Source organism: Bos indicus x Bos taurus, chromosome 14, assembly GCF_003369695.1.
Source record: "Bos indicus x Bos taurus breed Angus x Brahman F1 hybrid chromosome 14, Bos_hybrid_MaternalHap_v2.0, whole genome shotgun sequence".
Taxonomy (NCBI): domain Eukaryota; kingdom Metazoa; phylum Chordata; class Mammalia; order Artiodactyla; family Bovidae; genus Bos; species Bos indicus x Bos taurus.
The window spans coordinates 78,033,790-78,055,160 of NC_040089.1; the positions used below are offsets into that span (position 1 = coordinate 78,033,790).

Consider the following 21,371-nt stretch of genomic DNA (forward strand, 5'->3'; position numbering starts at 1 on the left):
AAGGACTCATGCTGAAGCTCTAATACTTTGGCCACCTGATACAAAGAACCAACTCCCTGGAAAAGACCCTGATGCTGGGAAAGACTGAGGGCAGAAGAAGAAGAGGGCAACAAAGGATGAGATGGCTGGATGGCATTCACTGATTCAATGGACATCAGTCAGTTCAGTCACTCAGTCATGTCCGACTCTTTGTGACCCCATGGACTGCAGCACACCGGGCCTCCCTGTCCATCACCAGTTCTCAGAACTTGTGCAAACTCATGTCCATCAAGTCAGTGATGCCATCCAACCATCTCATCCTCTGTCATCCCCTTCTCCTCCTGCCTTCAATCTTTCCCAGCACCAGGGTCTTTTCCAATAAGTCAGTTCTTCGCATCAGGTGGCCAAAATATTGGAATTTCATGAACTAGGGCAAACTCCAGGAGATGGTAAGGGACTCCAGGGAGGCCTGGAGTACTACAGTCCATGGGGTTACAGAGATTCAGACAGGATTTGGCGTCTAAACAACAGCAACATAAAAAGTTCCTTTGGTTTCTACATGTAAGTCAAGGGATAATCTGTAAAAGTAGAGGTTTATTCTCTGAGCTATTCCAGAGCTCTCTCATTGAGAGCTGTCAACAGTGATAAGAACAATGCTAAATCCTTGATCTAAATTTTCTGTTTTGATCTCCATTTCACAAATTAGGAATCTGAGGCTTGGGAGTTTACGTAACTGCAGAAACCAATAAAATAAGTTTATAAATGTCACAGCCTATGAAGGCAAAAGAAAATCCTATACATACTTCTGTACATAAATACATAAAAGTGCTTTCAGACTCTGTCAGGCAATGGACTGAAACATGCAATATTTAGTACTGATTTATTCATTAATATAAGTTTTACTGACTATAGAATTAAAATGAATGTGAGTAAGGTGTACAGGGCTCTAGAAAAACTCAATCGTGTATACTCACATGTCAACTGATACCACAGACAATACATCAGATTATTCGTTCCCTTTGCCAAGGGACTGGATTAATTCAGTCACAAATTTGAATCATGGTTCTCATAGTAGATTGCCTGTTGCCTAGTAGGCTCAAAAGTGTCCATTATGTTCATCATACCTCTTACTGAACAGGGTAAGGAGTGAGATTCATATATACTTTTGAATGGTCTTATTTAAAATCATTTTCTTGGAGGGGAATGGAGATATTTCACTATAAATCAAAATAGCCAGTCAGCAGGACTATTTGGGCTGCTTGTTTCACCCCACTTTATTTTAAGACATATCTAAGGAAAGCAATATATTCTTGCTGCCACACTGGTTTTCCCATTTTGAGTAGTATTTGCTGAGTAATAGATCATTCTTTTCGGGAAACTTTTTCTCAGTCCTCTCATACCAAGTTCTAAACTTCTGAGACGTTTAAAACAAAGATTACTCAGGGTTTGCCCTTGTAAAATAGAAGTTTGCAATAAATGGGTTTTTGTCTCAAGTAGTCAAGAGAACGGGAAATGCGGCCGAACAACTGTGTCAAGTGAGGCGTGAAGAAAAGTGATTTCAGCCTCCGGACTTGAGGGCGGGACGCACATGAATTCAAAATTAAGAAGATCACTTTAGGCTTAAAGGTTTTTAACAATGGGAGCTGATGATGAATGAAGGAAGAAGCATGGTCTAACGATTTTGGGGGCCAGTCCAACTTGACCTTTCATTTTTCATGAAGTCCTCCAGTAAGGGCCTCTACTCCGTTTTCCTCTCCCAGAAGCCCCAGCAATTACTATGATTCTTCTGATTCAAATGGCCTCCTGAAACGCTTTTAGGAGGACTAGAAGGACAGAGGGAAGCGTGTTCAGTGAGTGCGAGAAATATTCAACGGCTGCGAACAAAGTAATGAAAGAAATCCAATGCTGTCATTGAAAAATGTGATGCCATCCCATGTTTCTGGCCTTGGCTGCTGACATGTGATTTTTTTTTTTTCCCCTCTTCAAATAACAGCATGATTTCTTCTGAAGTAGACGTCACATCTTCCAATGTTTTCTGATATTTTAAAACATCCACCCTAATGCTGCAAAAGTCCTTTAGTAAGACATTTTGGTATGTTAGTGAAAGATTACATGGTAGATCAGTGAAAACATTTTTGCAGAGTCTCAATTAGCTAAACACCTAAAAACAGTACATGTGTATTCTTGTCAACGGTATATTATTTTTGGAACACGTTCTGTGACTCAGAATGATACCATCAGAGAGGGCAAGCGTTAGTCTTACTTAATCTGCTCCAGGGTTCCTCAGCTTTGTGTTTAAAGAAGCAGTCAGTGTAAGCAGTGGCGAAATAAAAGTGAAATGACAGACGGGAAAAGATAAAGATTTTGGAGGCAGATTTAGAGGAAAAGGGGAAGAAACACTGACTGGGGTAGATGAAATCCAACAGTACAAAAATGAGCAGAGTGATTAGGAAGAGTGAGCTGTGGTTCAGAGGGAGTTTTAAAACCATCAAACCATACCTTCATCTGATGAGATAATCACTGTGAACGTTTTTTTAGCTCTTATAGAGGATACAGGATCTCATATACACTGGTTAGTTAAATTTCTGAGACCACAAAACAGTGGTCTCAAGGAGCATTTTAGTTGTCTTTTAAAGGTAAATAGCCACATTACTGAGGAAACGATGCATCGGTGGCAGGTTATGACCTTGAATATGGGGTTTGATGACTGAAAACATTATCTCAGAAGACCTTGTTAATTTGAATTAAAGATGTTAGAGAACTGAGATTTTGAAAATTTAGACATATACTCACCCAACTGACAGGAAAGGCTCCTTTGATTCAAGTCTATGAAAAAAACATGAAAAACTTATTTTAATATAACAATTTTCTATTTTACATGAATGATAGAATTTTGAAAATTTTTCTTTTACTTGAATGACAGAATTATTATACTTGTTTGGAGGAAAATGCACAATTTCTTTCCATTAAAACACTGTAAATAATATATTAAGACCTAATCTAGACTAATTCAAATTCTATCTGGATTAATGCAGAAGCTAAATAAGATGAGAGAGACATGGAATGGAAATGTAGCATTTAAATAATACATTAAGATAATATTGTTAGTCTAATTCTGATTTGTACTTTCTACATTTACTTATTTCCTTTTTTAATAGTAATTTGTGGAAGTTTTAATACATCTGTTGATGGTTATGTAGTAGTGAAGCAATTTGTAATGCATTTGGTTAAATATAGACTGAATAATTTGTTTCCAGTGATGAAGAGAGAAGCAGCATACTGTTCCTGGTCATTTATTAGAAGCAACCCCAGTTAGGGCTGGAGGAGAGAAATTAGGGACTCCTGCCTCCTCTGTGTTTCTTAAGAGCTGGTTGTTTTTGTGCTTCCTAACACATTGAAGGAGAATTATAATCCCGAAGCTTCCAGCTACTTGTGGCATCTTGTGCAAGCTGATTAAAAACCTTCTGGGGCTTGCTTTTTCCACTATAATACAGGCTAGGATTTGCTCCTAGCTAATTTATGATTTCATAAATTAACTATTTGTGAAAGGTAAATGAATCAGGAAAGGATCTACTTCTAAATATTTCCTAATAATAGCTATGGAGACCAGCTACTGGGTGTATACTGACCACTTCATTTTCATGTAAGTTTTTCAACTTATAATTATGGGGTAAATATAGGCAAATATTGAGGACATTTTAATCTAAACCCCAGTGTTTAAAATTTTTGAGAAACTTTCATCTTTTAAACTATTTTATTCATAAATAGTTATAGGAAAATGGCAAGAAATTTAATTCTGCACTAAAAATTCACTGATCACCAGATGATTGTATTTTGACATGGACAGCTAAAGGGACTATTTTAGAATTAAGCCAAATATCTTTACTTTTCTACAAGTCTAAACAATGAAGACAATAATATCATTTTGGTCTCTATTTCATTCTGTATATATAAAAATGGCTTATTAGAAATATTCCTTGTCTGCTTACTGGATGAGCTCACATGGCTCTCTGCCTAAAGCCTTGCTGCTTGGTGAACAGTATTATAGCAGGAAGGGACTCTTTTAGGGAGCAGGCACCCTAGGGTCCCTTTGAGCAGCAACACTTAGGAAAGAAACAGAGAAAATCAATTGCTGGTGTTGAGTTGGAGACATATATTTATGAAACTTTTTCCCTTACTGAATTCCAATATTATTAAGACTTCCACGTAAGTTATTGGTCATATTATATGCTTGTTTTCCCCATATATTTATGGTATGGATAGGCAAACAGATCTAAGAGAAAAACATTGAGGATAAACAATGAAATATGTTTGTTTGTTTTAGATGAGGTAACAGTAGAAACAGCAGCAGACTTTATTTTTTTGGGGTTCCCAAATCACTGCAGATGGTGACTGAAGCCATGAAATTAAAAGACGCTTACTCCTTGGAAAGTTATGTCCAACCTGGTGGCTCAGATGGTAAAGTGTCTGCCTGCAATGCGGGAGACCCGGGTTCATTCCCTGGGTCGGGAAGATCCCCTGGAGAAGGAAATGGCAACCCACTCCAGTACTCATGCCAGGAAAATTCCATGGATGGAGAAGCCTGGTGGACTACAGTCCATGGGGTCGCAAAGAGTCAGACATGACTGACCGACTTTACTTCACTACTCCTTGGAAAGTTATGTCCTACCTAGATAACATATTAAAAAGCAGAGACATTACTTTGCCAACAAAGGTCCGTCTAGTCAAGTCTATGTTTTTCCAGTGGTCATGTATGGATGTGAGAGTTGGACTGTGAAGAAGGCTGAGCACCGAAGAACTGATGCTTTTGAACTGTGGTGTTGGAGAAGACTCTTGAGAGTCCCTTGGACTGCAAGGAGATCCAACCAGTCCATTCTGAAGGAGATCAGCCCTGGGATTTCTTTGGAAGGAATGATGCTGAAGCTGAAACTCCAGTACTTTGGCCACCTCATGCGAAGAGTCGACTCATTGGAAAAGACTCTGATGCTGGGAGGGATTGGGGGCAGGAGGAGAAGGGGACGACAGAGGATGAGATGGTTCGATGGCATCACCGACTCAATGGACGTGGGTTTGGGTGGACTCTGGGAGTTGGTGATGGACAGGGAGGCCTGGCGTGCTGCAGTCCATGTGGAAGCAGAGTCAGACACGACTGAGTGACTGAACTGAACTGAAGGTGCTCGGGTCCTGTCTCGTCTTTCTTCATTCCCCACGGCCTCAGCTGGCCCCATGCCCCTCAGTGCTGTGTGCTTCTTAGCACTGAGCAATGCAGAGAGAGCGTGGAAACGCTGACTGTCTGACTGCTCTTTCCCTCTCCACGTCTCAGTTAGCAATGTTCAGTGGGTTTTCCTTTTATGTGCCTCTTCTGTCTCTCATCACTCAGTTCCCAGGCTCCTTCTCCTCCCCGATCCCAGCCTGGCTGGTCTCTCCACATGGAAGCTCTTTGCTCAGAGCTGCTCTAGCTTGGTGCGCGTGACTCGCACTAAGCTTCCTTCCATGCTGCTGCTCACCCCACTTGTTCAGGGGCTGCACTGTGTCGTTTTCCTTACAGGCGTCCTGTGCATGTTAGTCACTCAGTTGTGTCTGACTCTCTTGCGACCCCATGGACTGTAACCCGCCAGGCTCCTCTGTCCATGGGGTTCTCCAGGCAAGAACACTGGAGTGGGTTGCCATTAACAGAAGCAAGACCCACCACTTGCCTTTCCCTGTGTGATAACTAAAATGCCGAATTCAGAATGTGTTTAAAATAATTATTGATTGATTTCCCCCCTTTTTTTCCCTGAAGGTTTCATATAAATAGCTGGTGGATTGGAGCATATAACGTACATATGTTGCCCCGTGACCCCAGTGGTTAACATGGTTAGTCTTACTAGTTAGTTACCTTCTTCCACTTTCACCACATCACTCACCACTTCAACTATCTCCTTCCAAGTTCTCAACCGAAGATCTCAGAAGAGAATCCAAAGTTTTCAAAATGATGCTGCACAGCATTCTGACTGATGTGCTATAAACCAAGGGTGTACAAATCCTGCTTACCACTTGGTTTTACACAGCCCACAAGCTAAGGGGTTTTTTAAGTTTAATGGTTGGAAATAGCAAAAGAAGAATATTTTGTGAACTTTTGAAAATTCATTTGAAATTCCAGTTTCAGTGTCCATAAATAAAGTTCATTGGTACACAGTCATGCTTATTCATTCATATATTGTTTAAGGAGGTTTTGTGCTATAATAGTAAGTTGAGAGTAGTTGCAACAGGGTCTATATCTTAAAATATTTAATATATGATCTTTACAGAAAAAAAGCTGCCATTAGATGAAAAATGATACAGTTGGAAGGAACTGGAAACAACTCAAATGTGGCACTCTTTATTTTGATACAGACTTCAAAGTTCAAAATAATTTGCATTTCTTCTCTATAATACCAAGTCAGTCTCTGAGCCTAGTGAAAGAATAATTCTAAAATACAAATTTCATGTTACCACCTTTCTTGATAATGTTACTAACCATAGAAAGATGCCCAGACTTTCGAGCTTGCCATTTAAAACCTCTTCACAAACACGCCCCATATCAACTTTTCTTGTTTTTTTTTTAAATCATTTCTCTTGCCAACCATATTATTCCAAGAGATTTGTCTATTTATAGCCCAAACAAATCTGGTTTAGCCCTGTTTTCGTGTAATTTCTGCTCCTATACTGGAATACTGTTTTCCCCTTCCTTTCTCTATCATGCTCTATTTATCTTTTGAGTTTATCTAATTTAAAAAGCCAGTCCTGACACCTTTATCTTCCAGGGACCATCCTGTCTTAGGCTTCTATTACTTATTATCTCTATCACTATGTCCTAGTCTCAGGACATTAATCCTGGTTAATAGGCTACCTGAGAGTTTCATTAAGACTGGTAAGAACATTAAACTTGTGTTTCTGCTTGGATAAGAAGCTCCTGACACTCTGTGCTAAGCCTTCCAATGGGCTCACGGGGGACGTACTTGGTGATGCTATCAGCTGAGCAGAAAGGCAAGATTGTTGCCCAGTAGTCACTATTAAGTCATGAAGACAAGGTACCAGGACTCCCAAGCATTTCCAGTGGTGACGGGGAACAGGAAATCTTAGTGGGGAGCACCACCAGGAAATCCTCTCATGTCTTATCCTCAAGATGATCACACACAGCAGAGGAAAGGGACAGTTGATCCACACTGGATCCTGCTGTGTTTTGTGACCAACTATCCAATCCTTGCTCATTACGTGAAGTCAGCTTTTCTCACCTTGAGATGATTCAGAGAGCCTTACATTGTTCTCATTAATTTTATAGCAAACATCATAATCAACTCAAGGGGCTGTAATGAAGAATACAGAAAAGCTAGCACAGTTCCTGGCAGAGAGGGGATCTTGCCAGCCACGACTGTCCCAAAGACAGATATTAATAGTTAACTCTAAGGGATGAAACTGCCTTGAATCTATAAATAGCTCATTTTTTGCAATTTTAGTTCTGAAAAGTGAAAAAATGTAAAAGAAAAAAAAAACTATTAAGAGAAATACACCTTTGGAGAAAATTGTTTATCAATTTTACCCTTAGCAACAGGTGATTATGTTGTGATATGCCCAGAGAGAACTTTTCTGAGCTTTTTTGTAAGATAATTGTTTTGTGAAGAAGAAGATTGATTTTATCTTTCCTGGGATTTTCTTTGAACATGAAGTAGGTGGTGCATTTGGTAATACTTTATTCAGGACTCCCTAGAATTAGGAGTAGAATAAGATAAATAAATGATAGCCTTCAGAAAAATAAGAGCCAGTAGAGAATAAAATGGAATGAGAAATGAAGATCAATGTTTGGGGCTAGAGGATTTATAATACTTTGTATTTAACAACAATAAAAAAACTAAGCTGTCTTTACTAAGGGCCAAGATTACTCAAAATGCTTTATAAACATTGGCTTCTTTTCGCATCATGATGCCTCTGAAGTAGATCTTATTTTGCAGAGGAGGAAACTGATACCCAGTGATGCTAACTGTCTTGCACAAGGTCACAGAGATGAAGAGGGGTTGAACTTGGATTTGAATCTAGGCGTCTGACTCCAGAGTTCTCGTGGTCGTGTCTTGCCTGGTGTGCTGCCTGGCACCAGTCTACTGGTTCTGTCAGCTTTGCTTTATTTGTACGTGTGCCTTCTGGCACCGCCACGTTCCCTCTCTTTATACATTCAGTTCTCTACTGAGAAACCTTGTCTGATTTCAGCTGTCTCCAAATGATGGATATTCATAAACTTATGTCTGCAGCACCACGCTATTTGTTGATGCGTGGCTGTATCCACCCACTATACATCTCCAGCTGCAGATGCCTTTAACTTCACATGTTTCAAGTGAAACTCACCTTCTTCTCTCCCTTCGCTCTGCTTTACCCCTAACTCAGTGTCATAACCGACCTCCCAGATATTCAGACTAGAAAGGTTGGAATCTTTCTCCTTAACTCCTTTCCAGCAACACTCACTTTCAGTAGATTCTCCTAGTTCTGCTCCTATTTCCAAAAGTCCTCTTCATTCTGTTTTTCCCTGTCAGTTATTATCACAGTTCTAGTGATCATCAACTTTTAGGTGGGCTAATAAAATAATGTCCTCAGTGACCGCCCCCCTTATTCTGTATTTCTTTGGAATGGCTGTATCTACTGGTGAAACTATCTCTCTACAATACAAGTGTTATCATGTAATTCCTTTCATTGCAAATACCTGAGTGCTTCTGGGAACTATTCCTTTATAAGGCACCATAGGGTGGTTAGGAGTGCTTCATAACTGTTCCCATAGCCCCCTGTAACACTTAATCATGATGTATTACAAACTGTAGGTATATTTTCCAAGCTCCTCATTAAGACTGTCTTAGTAAATGATTTGGTCAAATGAATTTTCTGTGCCTGGCTCCTTGACCCCTACTTCCATTATTTGCCTACAGAATAAAGTCCCAATTCTTTAGTATAACCTAAAGTTCATTCACAGTCTGGTTCTAGGATGCCTCCCCTGACTTTGTCTGCTACCACTTCAGATTCTGTATTCCAGCCACGCTGAGCCAACAGCACTGTTGGGCGGCATCTTCTTCCTCAAATCCATGTGCTTTGGCATTTACTGGGTTTTTGCAGAAATGACTTCAACTACATTGGTTCTTGAAGTAGGATTATAAGGATTGGCTCTTGGAGGAGGTTTATAAAATTAGTAATCTTTTATGAAACTAAAGAGACATAAATATGATCCATTACTATATTTATATGATCTTGTAGTTAAAATTTTGAAGCAACAGCAATTCTTTACTACTATTTAATCTATCCTCTCTAGCAATGATAACCCACACCTGACCGACATTTCAGATGGATGAACCAAAGGATGCAATTTGCATAATCAGACTGCCAGACTCTAGTCCTGACTCTGCCACCTTCAGATTGTGTGATCTTGAAAAAGTAAGGTGCTTTTCTTTGTGCCTCAATGATCTCATCTGCAAAATGGAGGTAATAATAAATCTAACTCTTAATGGATGTTGAGATAATTAGATAAATAACTAAATACAGCACTTACAGGGAACCCAGGTTTGGGAATAAATTGTTGTAGCAGTTATATATGTTGGGCTATGTTGGTGAGATATGCTGGAGGCAATAGATGAAAATGCAGGCCTGGAACTCATCTGAGGAAATAGATTTAAGCGTCATGTCATCAATACAGAGTTAGTGTGTGACATCATAGGAGATAATGAGGGTCCCCAGAGGGAGTGTGTAGAATGGGAAAAAAGGGTTTGGGGAGAATATTTGGGATCACTAGCAGGCTTCCAGAGGTCAATGCAGAGTTCAGAAGAGGGCAGGAGAACTGTGGCCATTGGCACTCATCTGTAACTGGCATGACTCCCAACACAGAGCTGATGGCCCACCACGTGGGCTGAGGGAGCAAATCTGTTCCTGGATCTCTCACCAGCCTTCAGTCAGTTCTGTGGGATAGGAGTAAATTAAAAAAGGGAAGGTTTCTCTCTTGAAGTAGCCCACATGTGCTAAGCTATGAAAGGAGGAGAAATGGAGGAGGATTTCATTCTTAAATATAGATCAGAGTCTATTTATAGGTCAAAGCTAGTACTAAAATCTAGTGACATTTGACATATAATTTTTAATGAATGAATGAATTACTCTATTAAAGGGATGAAAGGCTTTTATTTCATTGCATACTTTCTTTTTCTTAAAAAAAGACTGATCTTCCTCTACATTTCAAATAGTGTTTTAAAGACAAACATGGGTGCAAAGGTTTTATGTAGAGAATGGTGTGCTTGATTCCTATCTGTTCCATCATTTTCTCCACAAGCCCCAGGAGAGAGTAATAATGATCACCAGAGGCAGAGCTAACGGTGTGCCAGAACCTACGCTGGGCTCTCTGACACATTTAACTTTGACGAGAGTGGATGAGAAAATTGAAGTTCAGAAATGTTAACTAATTTGCTCAAACTCACACAGAAATTTTATAGAGGCTGACTTCAATTGCAGGCCTGTCTCCCACATCTGTATCTGAGCCTCTGCTCCATCCTCTAAGAAATGGGAGAGGACACAGTAAATGCTCTGCTGGCTAGACCTCTGGTCTCTCTGGCCCCATATGGGACACAGAGCAGGCCAGGCCACTGCGGGTTAATATTTGTTAACCAACTGTTCCTTACTTATGGAATAATTTGATATGTTATTTTATAAATAGCTTAATTACCTTCTGAAGGATTATAGGAATCTTATTTTGATACTTAAAATTTAGTCTACATTTCATCCCCCCTCATGGATCACAGCCTGATAGTGGTGAAGGGGCTTGGATAATTCAATGAAGCTATGACACTATGAGGCATGCCATGCAGGGCCACCCACGAAGGATGGGTCATAGTGAAGGGTTCTGACTAATCATGGTCCACTGGAGGAGGAAATGGCAACTCACTCCAGTATTCTTGCCAGGAGAACCCCATGAACATCTTTATGTTCTATAGTCAGAAGTTGTCTAATATGCTTCTGGGGAAGAGTGGAGGGCAATTACTAATAGCTACAGAAACAATGAAGTGACTGGGCCAAAGCAGAAATGATGCTCAGTTGAGGATGAGTCTAGTGCTGAAAGTAAAGTCCGATTCTGTAAAGAACAATATTGCATAGGAACTTGGACCGTCAAGTCTATGAATCAAGGTAAATTGGGCATAATCAATCAAGAGATGGCAAGGTTGAACTTTGACATCTTAGGAATCAGTGAACTGAAATGGACAGGAATGGGTGAATTTAATTCAGATGACCATTATATCTACTGCTGTGGGCAAGAATCCCTTAGAAGAAATGAAGTAGCCCTCACAGTCAACAAAAGAGTCTGAAATGCAGTACTTGGGTGCAACCTCATAAATGACAGAATGATCTCAGTTCATTTCCAAGGCACATCATTCAACATCACAGAAATCCAAGTCTATATCCCAACTACTGATGCCAAAGAAGCTAAAGTTGACTGGTTCTATGAAGACCTACAAAACCTTCCAGAACCAACACCAAAAAAAGGTGTCCTTTTCCTCATAGGGGACTGAAATGCAAAAGTAGGAAGATTAGAGGTAGCTGGAGTAGCAGGCAAGTTTGGCCTTGGAGCACAAAATGAAGAAGGCCAAAGGTAACAGAGTTTTATCAAGAGAGCATGCTGGTCATAGCAAACACCCTCTTCCAACAATATAAGAGAAAAATCTACACATGGATATCACCAGATGATCAATACTGAAATCAGACTGATTATGTTCTTTGCAGTCAAAGATGAAGAAACTCTATACAGTCAGCAAAAACAAGATCTGAAGCTGACTGTGGCTCAGGTAATGAGCTCTGTATTGAAAAATTCAGGCTTAAACTGAAGAAAGTAGGGAAAACCACTAGACCATTCAGATATGACCTAAATCAAATCTATTATGATTATACAGTGGAAGTAATGAATGGATTCAAGGGATTAGATATGGTAGACAGAGCACCTGAAGAACTATGGATGGAAGCTCATGACACTGTGTAGAAGGCAGTGACCAAAACCATTCCAAAGAGAAAGAAATGCAAGAAGGCAAAGTAGCTGTCTGAGGAGGCCTTACAAAGAGCTGAGGAAAGGAAAGAAGTGAAAAGCAAGGGAGAAGGGGAAAGACATACCCAACTGAATGCAGAATTCCAAGGAATACCAAGGAGAGATAGGAAAGCTTTCTTAAATGGACAATACAAAGAAATAGAGGAAAACAATAGAATGGGAAAGACTAGAGAGCTCTTCAAGAAAATTGGAGATTTCAAGGGAACATTTCATGCCAAGATGGGCACAATAAAGGACAGAAATGCTAAAAGTCTTAACAGAAACAGAAGGGATTAAGAAGAGGTGACAGGAATACACAGAAGAATTATATTAAAAAGGTCTTAATGCTCCAGGAATCATGATGGCGTGGTCATTCGCCTAAAGCAAGCCATCCTGGAGTGTGAAGTCAAGTGGGCCTTAGGAAGCATTACTACAAACAAAGCCAGTAGAGGTGATGGAATTCTGGCTGAGCTGTTTAAAATCCTAAAAAATGATGCTGTGAAAGTGCTGCGCTCAATATGTCAGCAAATTTGGAAAACTCAGCAGTGGGCACAGGACTGGAAAAGGTCAGTTTTCATTCCAATACCAAAGAGAGACAAAGCCAAAGAATATTTAAACTGCCATACAGTTGCACTCATTTCACATGTTAGCAAGGTAACTGAACAAAATCCTTCAAGCAAGGCTTTGATAGTATATGAACCGAGAACTTCCAGATGTACAAGCTGGGTTTCAAAGAGTCAGAGGAACCAGAGGTCAGGTTACCAACATTTTTAGATCATGGAGACAGCAAGAGAATTTCAGGAAAAAAATCTACTTCTGCTTCATTGACTACACTAAAGCCTTTGACTGTGTGGATCACAACAGACTGTGGAAAATAGATGGGAGAACCAGACCATCTGACTTGTCTCCTGAGAAACATGTATGCAGGTCAAGAAGTAACAGAACTGGACATGGAAAAACTGACTGGGAAAAGAGTATGGCAAGGCTGTATATTGGCTCCTTGCTTATTTTATTTCTATGCAGAGTATATTATGCAAAAATGCCAGGCTGGATCAATCACAAGTTGGAATCAAGAGTGCTGGGAGAAATATCAACAACCTCAGATATACAGATGATACCACTCTAATGGCAGAAAGTGAAGAGGAACTGAAAAGCCTCTTCATGAAGGTGAAAGAGATATGATAATGGCATCCAGTCCCATCACTTCATGGCAAATAGAAGGGGAAACAGTGGAAGCAGTTACAGATTTTATTTTCTTGGGCTCCAAAATCACTGCAGACAGTGACTGCAGCCATGAAATTAAAAGATGCTTGCCCCTTGGAAGGAAAGCAATGACAAACCCAGTTGGTGTATTAAAAAACAAAAACGTATTGCGGACAGAGGTCCGTCTAACAAGGCTATGGTTTTTCCAGTAGTCAGGTATAGATGTGAGATTTGGACCAATTAGAAGGCTGAGCACCAAAAAACTGATGCCTTCAAATTGTGCTGTTGGAGAAGACTCTTGAGAGTCCCTTGGACTGCAAGGATATCAAACCAGTCAATCCTAAAGGAAATCACTTTCAATATTCATTGGAGGTACTGATGCTGAAGCTGAAGCTCCAAAACTTTGGCCACTTAATGCAAAAAGTCAAAAGACCTGATGATAGGAATGTTTGCAGGCAAGAGGAGAAGGGGGTGGCAGAGGATGAGATGGTTAGATAGCATCACCGAATCAATGGACATGAATTTGAGCAAACTCTAGGAGTTAGTGGAGGAGCCTGGTATGTTGCAGTCCATGGGGTTATAAAGATTCAGGCACAGCTTAGCAACTGAACAGTTACAACTCCATTTCATCATTAGTCATTTGTAATATGAACACATCCACATGAATTTTCATCATTCTAAGATCCTCTTGCTTACTCTCCAGGCCAGAATCCTGGAGTGAGTAGCCTTTCCCTTCTCCAGGGGATCTTCCCAACCCAGGGATTGAACCCAAGTCTCCCGCATTGCGGGTGGATTCTTTACCAGCTGAGCCACCAGGGAAGCCCAAGAATGCTGGAGTGGGTAGCCTGTCTCTTTTCCAGCAGATCTTCCCAACCCAGGAACTGAACCAGGGTCTCCTGCATTGCAGGCGGATTCTTTACCAACTGAGGTATCGAATTCACCTCACAGCTGTAGTGAGCCAGGCTCCTCTGATCCTCTGGTGGAATTTGCCTACAATGGATTCCTTTTCTCTGGGAGTTTAAAAACAAAAAAAAAGCTTTCCTTCTTATTTCTTGTGATACTTTTTTCAAGGGCTTTCACGCCCAGTTGAAATCTCTGCTTAGGGCTCTCAGTCTCCTTGGCACATTCTATTCACAGTCACCACCATCTGTGTGGGTGACCCCAGGGACAAGCTGATGGATGGCTGTGGTGTCAACCAAGAATCTCAGGGGCAGCTTTGACACTCACAGTGATGACTTTTGCCACATTGGAAATTGAGTCTGCAGGGCTCATCTCCCTTGGACAGGCATAATGTGCTTTCCTAGCTGTACCGAGAGGCTTGAGCCACGGCAAGAGGGATGGAGGTCAAGAATGGAGAGGAATCTCCTGGTAAGAAAGGCCATCAACCATTGGCAGGTTCCCCTGGGAGACTTGAAGTGCTTTCTCCAACAGTCCTGCAATGTTTAGCAAAGTGTCCAAACACTGCTCTGCTCTGATTCCAGAATCAACCTCGTCACCCCTCACATTGCAGGGGAAGGCACGCAACTCTGGATGTTTCTAGTGAAATAAGAAAAATGATTTTCTGAGATGAGAGACCTTCAAACTCCCTTATTTTCTCATTGGAAGATTTGCTCCTCTCAGTTCCAACCCTACGTAGTGAAGGGAAGTTAAATTCAAGAAAAGCTCGCAAGTGGTTGCTCAGCTGTCTCTTTCCATTGTCTTATTTAGTTACTTGCTAACAGCTGTTAAATCCTGCAGAGAAACTGTGCAACGGCCCAGAGCACAGACAGGAAGGCAGGTAATCAGTCACAGAGCCACTCAGCTTCCCATCTCAATCCTCAGTCCCGCGCTTTGCAGAATTCTAACGTCATTATCTTTTTTCCCTTTATTTTAAGTGAACCTATCAGAGCCAGTACACTTCGGTGCAGTCTTCTGATCGCCAGTCATAATGAGTTGTTCAGAGTGTGAATGGTGCTAAATGACGTAACACGCGGGTTTGCGGGGCTGCCGCAGTCGGCCGAGAAGCGTGTCCTCTTTTGTCCTCACAAGCCTCTCCTGCCCACACACAGCCCCTCCGCCTTCCTCCGGCCTCCGCTGCTCAGCTGTGCCCCACATTCTCACACCCACTTTGGTCCCAGGTACAACCTCAGCCCTCTCCTCCGCTCTCTCTTCATAAAACACGTGAGGCTTCTTCAGCCCAAGTTGCAGCTAATGTCCGATCCAGGCTTGGAACAGCTCATGTTTACGTGTGCGGCTTAACTCAGCCCATGCTCTTCCCAGTAACACACTTGTCCAACTGATAGTCTCCTGGCTGAGTTCTTGTCTTGGAAGACTTGGGTTCTTTCAGACACAGTTTCTCAACCAGCTGGTTTAAAAAAAAAAAAAAAAAATTCTGGCTCTTAGTATCAGACTTTAATGAACTATGTGGTCACAACTGGCACACATCTGTGCCATGTGGTCACAACTGGTTACAACTGTGATGCGAATTATCTACCTGGGCTACTCAGTATTACCTCTTCCTGGACTGTGTTCAAAATTCCACCTGGCTAGTGAGGCTGTGTTTCAGGGCAAGGATCCGTGTTAGTGTTCTTCTAACTCTACCGCTGTGGCTGTCTCACAAGATCATGGCCTTATGGTTCTAGGTTCCAGCCCCTCCTGGGTTGCTCCCTTTGCAGGATCTGACCATGACTCCAGACCTGATGGATACAGTTTTGTTAAAGATTCCAACACTCCCCAGAATGCTGAGTCCACTGGTGAGTTATTAGTTAACACGACCTTTGGAGAGCACTGACCCAGGTGACTACTTCTTCCTGAAAACATTTTCTTCTCTGGGTTTCATACCACTTGGTGTAACCACCTCCTTGGTTGTTTCTTTCAAGTCTCCTTTGCTTGTTCTTGACTTCAAATATTAGTGTGCTTTAGAGCCAGGTCCTTGGAATTCTCCTCTTGTCCATCTTTAATTACACTATTGGTGTTTGTTTCCATCCAGCCTCACGGCTTTGAGTACCATTTACATACTTATGACTCATAGATGTGGATACCCAGTCCAGCCCTCTACCTGAACTCCAGATGGGATATTGAACTATTTACTTGACATCTTCAGTTGGATGTCTAAAAGATATCTCAACTTTAGTATGTCTAAAAGCTGCACTCCTGATCTCTACCACCTACCTTGGCATTCTCTGACCTCTGCTCTGAGTATTTCTTACCTCATTTAATTGCAACTTCACATGTTAGGATCTCAGTCCAAAAATCTTGAAAACATCTATAATAGTCTGACCATCATAAGTTCCTTCCATCCACCCATCAAGAGATGAAATCTATACCCCTCAACTTGTATATTGACTAGCTTTGTGACTTGCTTCAGTGAACCGAATACTTGACAGATGTGACACTGTGCGGCTTTCAACCTGGATTTTACGAGGATAGGCAGCATCTTCTTCCTTCCTGAACTCAGTCTCTAAGTGAAACTCTGATTACCTTCAGCCCACAGTGGTGGGATAAATTCTGAGCTCTTCACATGGAAAGACCGTGTGGAACAAGATGCTCAGCCAGCCCAGTGGTTTGTTCTAGGCCGCTCCAGCTGAGATACCAGATATGTCAGTGAAGAAGCCTTCTTGGACACCACACAGAGCAGAAGCACTCAATTGAACCCAACTTAGAGTCCTGGGTATGACAAATAATACATTTTTTAAGCTAGTAAATTTTCCATAGCAGTGGGTAATAATATCCTTGGCTCTGTACCTTCCCTAGCAGTTCACATTCAATCTGTCAGTAAGTCTATTGGCTCTACTTTCAAAATATAACCATAGCATAACTACGGGTTTCATCTCAGATGCTACCGTTTTATCTGAGTCTCCATAATCTCTTGCCTGTTTTCCCATGTTCCTCCCTGACCTTTCATAACCTATTCCCAGCACAAAGCTAAGATGATCCTTTAAAACTGAAGTCCTGTTATGGTACTACTTTGCTTAAAACCTTCCAAAGACCTTCCATTTCACTCAGAGTAAAAGCCAAATAATTGCAATGGTCTATAATGTTTTAAGGGCTTCCTTGACAGCTCAGTTGGTAAAGAATCCATCTGCAATGCAGGAGACCTTGGTTCAATTCCTGGGTCAGAAAGATTCCCTGGAGAAGGGATAGGCTACCCACTCCAGTATTCTTGGGCTTCCCTTGTGCCTCAGATTAAAGAATCCGCCTGCAATGCGGGAGGCCTGGGTTTGATCCCTGGGTTGGGAAGATCCCCTGGAGAAGGGAAAGGCTACCCACTCCAGTATTCTGGTTGGAGAATTCCATGGACTGTATAGTCCATGGGGTCGCAAAGAGTCGAACACGACTGAACAACTTTCACTTCACTTTCATAAGACTTTACATGACTTGGTGCGCCCATTAAATCTCTACCATTTGCTTGGAGGAAATCTGCCTCCTTGCTTTCTCTCAAACACATGGACATGCTTCTGCTTTAGGGCCTTTGTGCTGCTGATCCCTCTGCCTAGGATGCTTTTCTTCCAGGTAAATCCTCACCTGCTCATCACCTCCTTCAAGTCTTTGCTCAAATGTTACCTTCCCAGCTATGTCTTCATGGAAAACCTTATTTCAAATCGCAACACTTCTCCCCTTTCTACTCCTTTATCCCTCTTTCCTTGCTTTGCATTTTCTTTCATACCTCCTACCTTCTAACTTATGGTTAATTTAATTGTTTAGTTTTGTTTATCATCACTTACGTCACGCTGGAAGGCAAGGACAGGGATAAGAAGCCTAATTGGTTAACAGCTGGTGCTCTCAATTCCCAGAACCAAGTTCAGCCAGTGTATAATAATGATTTCATGAATGATTGTATCAGTGAACCTGTATTTTCTTCTCTTCCACCAGATCCGTTAAGAGTCTCTAATATGGGCTGAATTTGGTCAATCCCTGAGCTAGCCCTGTTTGCAGAGGCTTAGAGATAAGTCGTTCTTCCAGGTTGGAGTCTGTGTGAGCCATTTAAAATTGCTGGGATCAGAGATCCTTCTCCAGGTCTCCATTATTCTGCCGTATACTCTTGAGACTGACCCCCATGTAAAATTCCTATTTCATCCTTTATCTCTAACCCCCGCCCCTCTGTCTCTATCAGTTTGAGTTGTCTCTAGCATTTGGTTTCTCTTTTGGCTCCTAATAGGTTCTAGCTCTTAGTAAGTTTCTCTTTTGGCTCCTAATAGGTTTGGCTTTACTGACTATGCCAAAACCTTTGACTGTGTGGATCACAATAAACTGTGGAAAATTCTGAAAGAAATGGGAATACCAGACCATCTGACCTGCCTCTTGAGAAACCTAATATGCAGGTCAGGAAGCAACAGTTAGAACTGGACATGGAATAACAGACTGGTTCCAAATAGGAAGAGGAGTACGTCAAGGCTGTATATTGCCACCCTGCTTATTTAACTCCTATGCAGAGTACATCATGAGAAACGCTGGGCTGGAAGAAGCACAAGCTGGAATCAAGATTGCCAGGAGAAATATGAATAACCTCAGGTACGCAGATGATACCACCCTTATGGCAGAAAGTGAAGAGGAACTAGAGAGCCTCTTGATGAAAGTGAAAGTGGAGAGTGAAAAAGTTGGCTTAAAGATCAACATTCACAAAAACGAAGATCATGGCACCTGGTCCCATCACTTTATGGGAAACAGATGGGGAAACAGTCGAAACAGTGTCAGATTTTATGTTTTTGGGCTCCAAAATCACTGCAGATGGTGATTGTAGCCATGAAATTAAAAGATGCTTACTCCTTGGAAGGAAAGTTATGACCAACCTAGATAGCATATTAAAAAGCAGAGAGGCTAGTCAAGGCTATGGTTTTTCCAGTGGTCATGTATTGATGTGAGAGTTGGACTGTGAAGAAAGCTGAGCGCTGAAGAATTGATGTTTTTGAACTGTGGTGTTGGGGAAGGCTCTTGAGAGTCTCTTGGACTGCAAGGAGATCCAACCGGTCCATTCTAAAGATCAGCCCTGGGATTTCTTTGGAAGGAATGACGCTAAAGCTGAAACTCCAGTACTTTGGCCACCTCATGCGAAGAGTTGACTCATTGGAAAAGACTCTGATGCTGGGAGGGATTGGGGGCAGGAGGAGAAGGGGACGACAGAGGATGAGATGGCTGGATGGCATCACTGACTCGATGGATGTGAGTCTGAGTGAACTACGGGAGTTGGTGATGGACAGGGAGGCCTGGCGTGCTGCGATTCATGGGGTCGCAAAGTGTTGGACATGACTGAGCGACTGATCTGATATGATCTGAGGTTACAGTAGTGCCATCTCAAGATCCCTCGTGGAAAGAAGCTGAGTGGGCTGCCCTGCCACCTTCTCATCCTTTTTCGGTCAGTATCCCAGGACTGGGACTTTGTTCTGGAACAGGATCTATGGTCAGTGCTCACAGCTTGGGTACTGGAAGACAATTCTCTCTGGCCAGGCTGAGTATAGAATGTCTGTCTGATAACTGCCTGCCCATATTATTCTCATCTATACACAAAGCCATTCTTTCTTGAGTTTTATTTCTTCAGCATTATACTTAAAAAATAATATACCTGGTTTTTCAGTTAAAAATGAATGCCTGGTATTACTTATTTCTTTAATACTATCTTTATGGGTTTTTTCATGCCACACTTCAACTTTTTTTACACTTGATTTAGTTCTTATTTTAAAATATTGGTTGTGTGATATTTCTTTTCTCAACCCTCTAAACGTGAGCTGTGCTATATTGAGCTTAGGTAATAAGGAGTAAAACAAATAAGAAAAACAAAGTCTTCAGCAAATCAAGAAATTAGACATTCCAATTCTACTTAAGTTCTTCTAGAAATGCCTTCACCCTGATATTGTGGATAGTTTTAGTAAGGGACCTCTAACAGTTGCTAGGCAATCCAACTCAAAATGCTGTTTTACACACGATCGTCCATATTTTCCTTCTGCTTCCTTTTCAAAAATAGCTGTTGGTTGGAGTATTATTTTCCTAAAACGATGTCTAACACGTGTTGACCCTCTCCAGACTCATTGTGACTGGCTGTCCTGCCGTGATAGGTTTTCTCTGTGCAGAGTCAGGAGTGCAGAGCGTCTGCCCTCTCTCTCTGCCATGATAGGTTTTCCCTGTGCGGAGTCAGGAGCGCAGAGCGTCTGCCCCCTCTCTGCCGTGGGCCGTACGCTGTGCACTGAGGCTGTCACCTGCGCTTTACTTGGAACTACTCGGTTGCTCTTTGCAGCTCGCTGCACGGTGCCCTTTCCAAGCAGCAGCGACAGCAGCGGGGGCAAAGTGGCTGAGACACAGCGTTCAGTGCAACGGGCCGGTTAGTGTCAGACAGTCACCGCTTGCCTCCTTACTGGCTCACTAATTTGCAGTCAGAACTGCCCTCCCCGTGCATCCCTGATTAGCGATTTTATTGCACCACTTGAAGGGCTCATAAATTTTGACTTTTTTGTTTTTGAAGATCGGATGACTTCAGCTGCATCCCTGCCTGTACCCTACTCGTCTCTGCACTGTGAGCTCCTGACCCTGCGTTTAGCCCCGGCAGGGACCCCTTCGCCACGTGGGGCTGCTGGCCTGAGCTGAACTGTAAGACAAATGTTAATGATGTTGCCCTTTTAGAAAATTAACTTTTCTAACAACCACAGTGACTGAGAGTCTGGCTTTAAAGATGAAAGGCCATATGTGTTGAACTGGTTTCACACAGCACTGAGTACAAAAGTCCTCGTGCTTACTTGCTTGCATGCTTTTGTGCTTATCATTCACTGCTGGTAAAATCTGCTTTTAAAATCTCTCTCTCTTTGGTTATAAAATTCTCATTAAAGATATTTGCATTAGGTATTAAAGTTGCAATAAAAATACTATCCATATTCTCACTGTCCAAAGACAATTACAGCTAATATTTTGATCTCTATTTTTTCTCTTCATATATTTGTTTCATTTGTAAGTAATTTTGTTTTTCTGTGCCTATAATCCATACTGTTTATATAATTAGATGCTATTATATATGCTGTCTCTATTTTTTTTAATTCAACTCTCACATCTCTTCCCTTGTTACTTGAATACCTTGTAAGCATTCTATCTAGTGGATGTGTCATATAATTACTGCATAATACTTGGGTTGAATCAGATTATTCAGTATTATAAATACAACCACAAAGAACATCTTGGG

At 41.5% G+C, this 21,371-nt stretch overlaps 1 protein-coding gene across 8 annotated transcripts in view; it reads right to left on the bottom strand.

Annotated features, from left to right (window-relative positions):
- Positions 1–21,371, bottom strand: part of RALYL (RALY RNA binding protein like) — an 818,932-nt gene that overhangs the window by 130,432 nt on the left and 667,129 nt on the right. For all 8 annotated transcript variants that reach the window (XM_027561653.1, XM_027561650.1, XM_027561649.1 and 5 more), the window contains one exon: positions 2,773–2,805. In XM_027561653.1, coding sequence (XP_027417454.1) covers positions 2,773–2,805 — 33 coding nt within the window. The remainder of the gene's footprint in view (positions 1–2,772; positions 2,806–21,371) is intronic.